General features: G+C 34.2%; 1 protein-coding gene across 4 annotated transcripts; it reads left to right on the forward strand.

Moving 5' to 3' along the window:
• Positions 1-378: 378 nt before the first annotated feature.
• Positions 379-9,736, forward strand: LOC127871727 (probable inactive tRNA-specific adenosine deaminase-like protein 3). Of its 4 annotated transcripts, none has more exons than XM_052414877.1 (9): positions 381-480; positions 699-835; positions 1,544-1,598; positions 1,873-1,937; positions 2,427-2,616; positions 6,423-6,534; positions 7,626-7,782; positions 8,142-8,280; positions 8,872-9,736. In XM_052414877.1, exons 2-9 carry the CDS (start codon positions 715-717, stop codon positions 9,053-9,055), a joined length of 1,023 nt encoding a protein of 340 aa, XP_052270837.1. In that variant the 5' UTR covers positions 381-480; positions 699-714; the 3' UTR covers positions 9,056-9,736. The 4 variants fall into 4 exon arrangements, with proteins under 4 accessions (XP_052270836.1, XP_052270837.1, XP_052270838.1 ...); XM_052414878.1 differs by having other exon boundaries at positions 418-447; positions 700-835; XM_052414879.1 differs by having other exon boundaries at positions 455-473; positions 700-835.
• The last annotated feature ends 65 nt before the right edge of the window (positions 9,737-9,801 follow it).

A 9,801-nucleotide genomic window follows, 5' to 3' on the forward strand; every position in this document is an offset into this window, starting at 1 on the left:
CCTTTATAATGTCTCCTTTTGATGTTTCTGTGCTAGTAATTAGTCAATCATCTGATCACACGTCTTCCGATCTAAGTGTGTTTGATAATTGTTAAATTGGTCCCGAAATTATTTTAATTGGCAAATCAGTGCATCATACCTCTGCCAAACTAATTAATCGTAATACTTTACGTTTGTAACACAATGAATCATAACGTTTCCATATATGTTAAACAAATACTATTCGGAGCGAAAGAATCATTTACAAAAGCCTAATATTACATAATAATTAAATAAGGGCGAAACAACCCACTTGTAAGGGCGAAACGACCCTGGGCGAAACGACCCGGGGTGACAGAGGGCGAACGGGATTAAGGGCGAAACGACCCGAGACCATGATTAGCGATACGTACAAAAATGTGCAGTGCAACCTGGTCCATATTGGTCACTGTTGTGCAAAAATCATAAGTTTTTGTCTTTAAATATGTTTGCATGTAAATTGATAATTAATTATATAAGTTTGGATTGTAGAGAGTGTTAATTGTTGTCAAATTTTGAAAAACATCTACGATTTGTTTTATATATTAACTTACTACTAACTTGCATAGTATTCCGATTATTTAAGTTCGGATGGGCTACAAAACACTTAGTTTTTTTTAACACACCAATTGTCAATTAACAAATATACATACTTATCTACTGATTTCACTGTCTGTTTAGCTTCTTATTTAAGAGATGGAATTGGAAAGACTGTCAAAGAGGCCAAGACAGGAAGAAAATGACATGGACTTACGCGCTGTGACTTGCAGTATGCTACCAATACTTGATGACAAGTACCTAAAACCGATCTCAACTGGTAATTAATAACATCAACGAAAATTTGTTTCAATTTATAATATATGAGATGGATGGACAGAATATTTTAGAGTGAAACCCCTTTATCTTTTTTGAATACTTCATTGTACCTATGATTATTATCCTTTTTTCATGGTGTTTGGAGCCAAAGGCATATAAAATACAATATAAACATTAAATGATTCCTAAATAACCAGGGATTAACAGGATATGAATAACGGATCCCTTATTTCTGAGTCATTATCCCAACTTAGTTTAAACTTGCAAACCATTGGATGTGTGATTTCTCTGATATGTTCCATTTTATGACACAGAAAACTCATCAATCTTTCCATTTACATCTTGCCTCAGTAGGCTTTTTCAAAGTGTGTTTATTTTATTTGTTGTTATTGGCATTTTCAATAACGACTTAATTGTATCTTATATGTACAAAACATACTCTTATGTTGATACGCATTGAGACAATCCATAATGAGAACTGGTTTGACATGCATGTTTATGGATAGGACCCTTACATATTGCAGACGATATACAAGTTTTAAAATGATAAGGCATACATATTAAAAGGGGGTTGGGCTCCCCTACATTTTCTTTCAATCCCTAGTATAAATATTTATAGGTGTATGTTATTTGTTTTATCTGTTTGCACATACACACAGTTTGAAAATGTACTCACAAATTGACTTCAGTATGAATGTTTCTGTTGCAGTTGAGATGCATGTCTGTGAGGTACTCGACAAGCAAAAAACTTCAGCTATTCTAAAGTAAGGGACAACATGAATTGATAACAACAAAATCCTGTTACAAAGTCTGTTCATTTTTGTCAAGTTTAGCAATTTAGGAAAACAATTAAGCAAATTGGTTTGCCACCATTTCATTTAGTATGGAAGTTAATGTACATGTATCACTATCTATCGTTCTATTAGAATAGGAAAAAATATATAAAGTATACTGTACAAAGACTTTACTATAAAGAATTACTAGAATAATCAATTGTGAAAATACATTATATATGGCTCTTATTGTGGTATTTTTCAGATTTTTGTCACAGAAATTTCCATTAGATAAATATCAGCATATGAAAAGAATCAAGTCTTCAAAAGGTATTTGCGCTAATGTAATTTAGGATTGACATTAGGCAGGCTATACTCACATGTGTCTCAAAATTTGTTCTGACACCAAGATTTTGTGACAAAATTATGGCCTCAATAAACAGTTATAAAAAACCTAAATAGGCTATTGTGGTTAACATTTTAGGAATTATTATCTAAAGAAGGTGTATCAATTGTTAAAACATTACATACATTTTTTAAACCTATGTTAAAATAAGTACTGCCATTTTGTCTAACTATTCAAAATAGACTAGTTGCTTTTACCTAGTATTTGTTAAGCAGTTAAGTTATACATGTATGTTCACATGTTAAATAAAAACGTTGCTATTGTACCAGAATACATGTATTAAAGGTAGTTGACAATTTTAAATAGTTTGACATCTTAATGTTTTAATAAGAATATTGAAGTTTGTCAACAATATTCCTATATTCCAAAATATAAGGTATATCCACATGTTTGTTAAAAAAAACTTTTTGCAGAGTCTGTAATGGTTCTGTTGTGTGAAGCATCAGAGATAAGCAAAGCAGACCTGGACCGAGAATTGTCTCCCATCGCCTCTCACCTTGGCATCATTAGAATTGCCACAGTACCTGCGTCGGCCCCGCTCACACGGCAACAGTTTGAGGACAGTGTTATGCTGTGGCCTGTCAACTTCCATGAAAACAAAGAGTATGTCTCATACCCAATAATGACCATTATTTCAATGTCGAACCCATTTGACAAAGGCTTGATATAGCAGTCATTATTGTAATGTGTATGTGCGTGCATGGAATACGATTTGAAAGTTTGTCTGACTGTAGCTTTGTCATTTATCATGCAATTTTAGATAATTTACTACAAATGTTCACAATTCTAACATGACATGTTGAGTGGAAAACCTGTCTCTCTACCTTAGAGATGACGGTCAACGTTAAAATTTGGCTTGTATGGACTGTAACTTTGTCATTCTTCATGCAACTTTAAAATAATCACAAATAACCACCATGAGAAGATAAATGACTTGTTTACAATCAGACTCCCTAGCTCAAAGGTCAAGGTCAGACATAGCAAGCAAACGTCAAATTTGGCTCACACACATTGTCTGGACTGTTACTTTGTTATGTATCCTGCAGTTTTGAAATAACAACAAATAACTGACATGAGTATAAAGGTAGATCCCTTTCAATACCTCTAAGGTCAAGGTCGCACTAAGAGACTGTATCTTCATCATTCAATTTTAAATAACTTATCACGGATGTTTGTGGTGAGAAGATGATGTGTAGCAAGTAAAACCTGTCTCCCTAAACTAACTTCATCTTTCATCATGCAATTTTCAAATATTTTACCACTCATTTCACCGTTTCATGTGGAGATGGTGTGTAATGTCTCCCTCACTCAAAGGCCAGGTTCACAATTAAAGTCAAAGGTCAGGTCCAGACTGTTATTTATAAACTTAAATTGTAATTGACAAAATTGTTAATTATTGCAATTCAGATTTTATCTAGATTGAAGGCATCATTATAACAGCTGACCCTTAAACATTTTGGTAAATTTACAAACTTATAAAAAAATTGTTTCAGATTTGCAAATTTTCGTAGTTATGATATTTGTGAGAAAACAGTAATACTGAACATTTTCCATGCTCTGAAATATCCCATATATGCATCTTTTGACAATTAAAAAACCCTGGAAATTATAAAGTGTTGCAACGCCAAACGATTGAACAATTTGAAAAGTTCTGCTGTTATCGTTATATTTTGTGATACTACGAGGATTGCTTATATAAAGTATAAAATACATTACTCATTGTATGAGCACGGATGGCCGAGTGGTCTAAGCGATAGACTTTTACTCCAGGGGTCAGTGGTTCGAGCCCAGTTACTTTCTTTAATTATATTCTTGTTTCTTTACTGGAGCTTTTTATATCCATTATTTATATTTACCAATATAAAGCATTTAATGACAAACTTCAATACATGCAAAATCTGTGAAAAAGCCCCTTTAAATGCATGTAGTGCCTATTAAGACATACCTGTTGAATGCCTGATTAAAACAATCCGAATGCAAAGTTTGTAGATGCATGTATTAAAGTTATATTGTCATTTTTGTTGGCAATAATCTTGCAAACCTTTCTCATTTCGAAGAAAAATGAGAGCTATACTACTCGCCCCGGCGTTGGCGTTGGTTAAAGTTTTTTATAAAGTCAAATAACTTTAACACTATCAAAGATAATTAACTCAAACTTGGAATACTTCTTTATGACAACAAGACAATTGTGTAGATCAAGGTGCATAACTCTGTCAGCATTATGTTTAGAGTTATGCCCCTTTTTATACTTAGAAAATTGAAAATTTTGTTTAGTTTTGTGTTTAGGTCCACTTTATTCCTAAAGTATCAAAGCTATTTCTTTCATACTTGCATCACTTCCTAACTATCATTAGGGGACTGTGCAGGCAAAGTTTTGTAACTTTGACTGGCATTTTGACAGAATTATGGCCCCTTTTATACTTTGAAAATTTGGTTAAGTTTTGTGTTTTGGCCCATTTTAATCCTTAAGTATCATAGCTATTGCTTTCAGACTTGGAACACTCGCTAAATATCATAAGGGGACTGTACAAGACAAGTTGCATAACTCAAGTTGGCATTTTGACGGACTTATGGCCCTTTTTTGACTTAGTAACTTTGAATATTTTGTTAAATGTTGTGTTTAGATGCACTTTACTTCTAAAGTATCAAGGCTATTGCTTTCAAACTTCAAATACTTTCTTACTATCATGAGGGTACTGTACCTGGCAAGTTGAATTAGACCTTGACCTTTGAATGACCTTGAATCTCAAAGTCAAATAAATAAATTTTGCTTAAATTGCCATAACTTCTTTATTTAGGATCAGATTTGATTCACTCTTTGACAAAACAACACTTACCTGACATACCACAATGGACTCCACCCAAACCATCCCCCACGCCCCACCCCGAATCCCCCCCAAAAAAAAATTAAAAATAAAAAAATATATATTTTTTTCCTTTTTAGCTTTACTATTATATATGAAATATATTTTTAGTGGAGCTATCCTACTCACCCCGGCGTCAGCGTTTGCGTTATCGTGCAAATGTTAAAGTTTGCGACTACCCCAAATATTTTCAATGTCCCTTCACATATTGCTTTCATATTTTGCATACTTCTTTACCAACATGACCCCAACCTATATACAAAAGCACTAAGCAGACAACTCTATCAAGCATTTTGTAATAATTATGGCCCCTTTTCCACTTAGAATATGCAGCAAATGTTAAAGTTTGCGTACTACCCCAAATATTTTCAATGTCCCTTGACATATTGCTTTCATACTTTGCAAACCCATACACAAGAGCAGACAACTCTATCAAGCATTTTGTAACAATTATGGCCCCTTTTCCACTTAGAATATGCATATTATTGATAAATCGATGTTAAAGTTTGCGTACCACCTCAAATATTTTCAATGTCCCTTGACATATTGCTTTCATATTTTGCAAACTACTTTACCAACATGACCCCAATCTATAAACAAGAGCAGACAACTGTATCAAGCATTTTGTAAGAATTATGGCCCTTTTTCCATTATAATATGCATATTACTTACATTGCCTTAACTTCTTTATTTATGATCAGATTTTATTAATACTTCGACAAAACAACACTTACCTGAATACCATAATGGATTCCACCCAATCAATACCCCACGCCCCAACCCAGAATCCCTGCCCCCCCCCCCCTCCCCCCCGCACAATTTTTTTTTTTTTTTTTTTCCTTTTTTTATTTTTCGAAAGATCATCTAATAAATGACCACAACCCACATTATACCCCCCTCTCAACCCCCTACCCCCCCCCCCCAAAAAAAACAAAAAAAAAACCCTTTTTTTAGTTTTGAAAGATCGTCTATTAAATTATTGAATATGAACAATTTACCCATGATGGCTTACGTTATACTATCAAGCACTTGAATAGTCGAGCGTGCTGTCCTCTGACAGCTCTTGTTTTTCTTATTTTTGAAATATCATCTAATATATGACCACACCCCCACATTATTCCCCCTCTCCACCCCACCCCCCACAAAAATATTTTTTTTTTTGAAACATAAAAAAAACACATATATTTATTTTATTATTTTATTTTTGAAAGACTGTCCAACCATTCCACCCAAGCTATTGCTATCAAACTTGAAAAATAATCTTATTAGTTTGTTTTATGTCTTTACAAATGTTCAAAAGATTGTGGACAATATACCTGAACTCAGAATCGTCTATAATGTACCACTTCTGTAAAACATAAGAGATTAACATGTTTCAATTATGGTCCTCTTCCAGTTTGAATATGACTATATTACCATAACATTATTGAATATGAACAATTTCACCATGATGGCTTACGTTATACTGTCAAGCACTTGAAAAGTCGAGTGCGCTGTCTTTTGACAGCTCTTGTTTTATGTCAAATTTTATCATCCTATTTGCAGGATTACACAACTTGTAAAAGGCACATTCTTCACAACAGAAGATTTGAGAATCATTTCCAGACACATGCAACAGGCTATCCAGACGGCAATATTGGGCAAAGAAAACAATCAGGTATGAAGCATATGCTATAATGTATTTTAAGACAAAATTATAAGAGAAACTTAAGATTAATGTGTAATATTATTTCATGTATTTACCAAGGCGTTTGGAAATTAAAAGATTATATTAAAATTGAATTACAGACTTCTGTTTTAATGATGTTACACTTTGAACTTTATTTGTTCAATACATGTACCTACATGAACGTACAATACTCAGTTGCTGCAAGTAAGTTTATTAGTCCCCTTCTGGTTTTAAAAATATAGGACTATTGGTTGATCCTCATATGGTCCGTCTGTCCATCAATCTGTCTAAAATCTGTTCCTGAGATTTTTTTTAAGTATTGAAGATACTTTGATTAAACATGGTATCAAATGTTTGGCTGCTGTTACTAAAAAATTACTACATTTAAAATCGTAAGAACTCAACAAGTACAGAAGATATTTTCATAACACTGGGTATAAACTTTCCAATTTTTCTGTCCAATAAGTTCTTTATCTGTTTATCTTTCCTATACAAACATTGAAACAACTAGAAAATATAATTGCAAACTGAACCCTGCAATTCCTTAGAAAGTACTGAATTTTCGTGGATTCTTATCAATAGCTATTTGGGGATTATGCAATTCTTTAAATAGTAACTAAATTTTGTAAGTACTTAAGACATTAAACGTAGTATACACATTTGGCTATATTCTTGCCAGAGGTGAATCATCTTGTAAATGTTTAATCGTAATATTGCTGTTCTAAATGGATATTGGATTTCATTTTAAAACATTTTCAATTTCCAGATAAGGGGCTCCTTGTGAGTGTTAAGTCTTAATATTGCTGTTCTAAATGGATACTTGATTTCATTCTGAAACTTTTTAAATTTCAAGATAAAGTGAAATTGAACCTGTTAGTGATACCTATATTGCATGCAATACTGTCAGAACCTTGTTTCTTATCACAGGCCTTAGGGTAGCTTTCAAGCAAAATGTTCATGAACAACAATATATTTATTAAAGTCTTTTGTGCTGTAATTATATATTTATTGAAATCTTTGGTGTTGTACATCAAAATTCTTTAAAACAAACAACACCACAGATAACCTACTCTATTCAGGTTGCTATAGGAGCAGTGATTGTAGACCCTCGTACTGACCGTGTGATAGCCCGGTGTTGTGACTTGAGGAACCAATACCCCCTCCAGCACGCCACCATGGTATGTGTGGATCTAGTTGCCAGGTCACAGGGAGGGGGCATGTGGAAATATGATGAGGGTATGTTAAGTGTTAATCATGTGACAATTGAACGCATTTAAAATGTAGTCTCTCTCACTTTCAGTATGTTTGTTACTTTTTGAGGTTACTTTGTCGTATACCTGTTTTCATTACTACAACAGTTTAAAGTGGCATCTATTTCTCATAGTTTGGAATGTGGTTTTATTATGCTGTCGGACGGTGTCAAACAGATGTTTTCTGATAAAAAGCTTAAATAAAGACAGCTTGCTAGGAGACGTGGAATGCACACCAGTAGTTATACATTTAGTTTTTTAATGAAATTTTTATTAAACTCTTGCATCATTGCTGTAATACACAATCTACTTCTTTTTTATTTGATTTTCTAAAAATCATTTTAGATTCCAACTTACACTGGAGTGCCCCTAGCAATGGTGATTCATATCCTGATTCCAACATAGACACCCAGGCAGTGTGTAAGACTGAGCCCTACTTGTGTACTGGATACCATCTGTACATCACTAGAGAACCTTGCATCATGTAAGTTAATCGCACACATGAACACTTACCAAAACACTTAACTATTCACCTTGTTACAAGGTCGTCCTTAACATTCCCACAGGTACATTGTATATTGGCACATTAAAGTTGTTATGAAGTATTTGCTTTAATTCCACGTGTGCATGGTAAAAAATTACAGCAATAGTAAATGTTATTAATTAAATTATATATAAGCCTTTTCAAAATAGACTTACATGGAAATATGGATATATCAGAGGCATATCAGTTTTCAGTTTTTTTTCATATCAGTTTTTGACCAGAGCATAGCTTTATGTTGCTTTCTCCAGGCCTACTAAGTCTAAGGTGAAGCTAACAATAAATTCTCAGTCAAGGGTATAATTTAAAGAAATCATTGTAATAACTTTTTGGTGAAAACAATGGAAAAGTATTTATTTGTGAATCTTTGCACTCTTGTTCATAATGAAAGAATCTCATTGCAATATTCCATTTCATATGAATATATTAAATAAGCATGCATACGTAAAGTTCCAGGGGACTTGCAGGAAAAATAGATAGTCCATTTTCCTCAATAGTAAGTATTACTATCTGTATCCCCTATCTTTATAACAGGTGCTCCATGGCGCTGGTCCATTCCCGTATTCAAAGGGTCTACTATGGTAGCAGCTACAGCGAGGGTGCCTTAGGTAGCAGGTACAAACTGCATGTGACCCCAGGACTCAACCACCACTACCAGGTGTTTGGAGGGGTCCTCAAGGAACAGTGTGATGGCTTGTACTCAGAGACAGGAAGTTGAGATCGAAAATGAACACTGCTCTGAGCCTGCAATGTCACTATCAGGTATTAAGATAAAGATGGCTGGTACATGTACTAATAGACAGGAAGATGGGGTTGAAGCTACACGAGTCATTATTTTGCGACACTGAGACTTACCCAATTATATCAGCTGTTTGGAGGGGAGCTGAAGAAGCAATACGAGACAAGAATGTGGGCTACAAAGTGACTGTTACCCCAAGACTGATTTGTACAACCCGGCAATGAACCACATCTTTAAAACCAGTATCATGCGAAAATGGGTCTTATGCACCCAGCATGGCTCTTGGCCAGCCTTACATTCTCACAGTCAGGTCAGGATCTACCATGTCCTCTAATGAGACTACAAAACCAGACTCTGTGCATGCGCAGGCCAGAGCTACACTGGCTGCATCGGTCCCATTTTCATATGAGGTAGGTCAATAGGTGTTGGGCGGATTTCTAAAGGGACAGTGTGGTAGTAAGTACCCATAGACACTTAAGTTGAGATAACTATCATGTGACTCGTAGACTCGACCATCATTATCAAATGTTTGGATGAAGAGTGTGATTCCCTGTACTAGCAGACAGGAAGTATTTAATGTCTTTGCGTTGGTTGCGTTGTAAATTGGTTTATAAAATGTATTTATATATATTTGATTTATTAAAATATGATTATGGTAAATCATTTCTTTGTTTCTATCTGACATCCGGAAAAGGCTGATAATCAGCAGAAAAACTGGGATTTAA

This window comes from Dreissena polymorpha, chromosome 3 (genome assembly GCF_020536995.1).
Source record: "Dreissena polymorpha isolate Duluth1 chromosome 3, UMN_Dpol_1.0, whole genome shotgun sequence".
NCBI lineage: Eukaryota > Metazoa > Mollusca > Bivalvia > Myida > Dreissenidae > Dreissena > Dreissena polymorpha.

What these genes read in the sequence shown, in the direction of transcription:
- LOC127871727 (XM_052414876.1), top strand. Translation starts at nt 715, where the DNA reads ATGGAATTGGAAAGACTGTCAAAGAGGCCAAGACAGGAAGAAAATGAC. An exon ending in AAAACTTCAGCTATTCTAAA is followed by an intron (nt 1,599 to 1,872) that starts GTAAGGGACAAC and finishes GGTATTTTTCAG; the next exon opens with ATTTTTGTCACAGAAATTTC. An exon ending in TGGGCAAAGAAAACAATCAG is followed by an intron (nt 6,535 to 7,625) that starts GTATGAAGCATA and finishes TACTCTATTCAG; the next exon opens with GTTGCTATAGGAGCAGTGAT.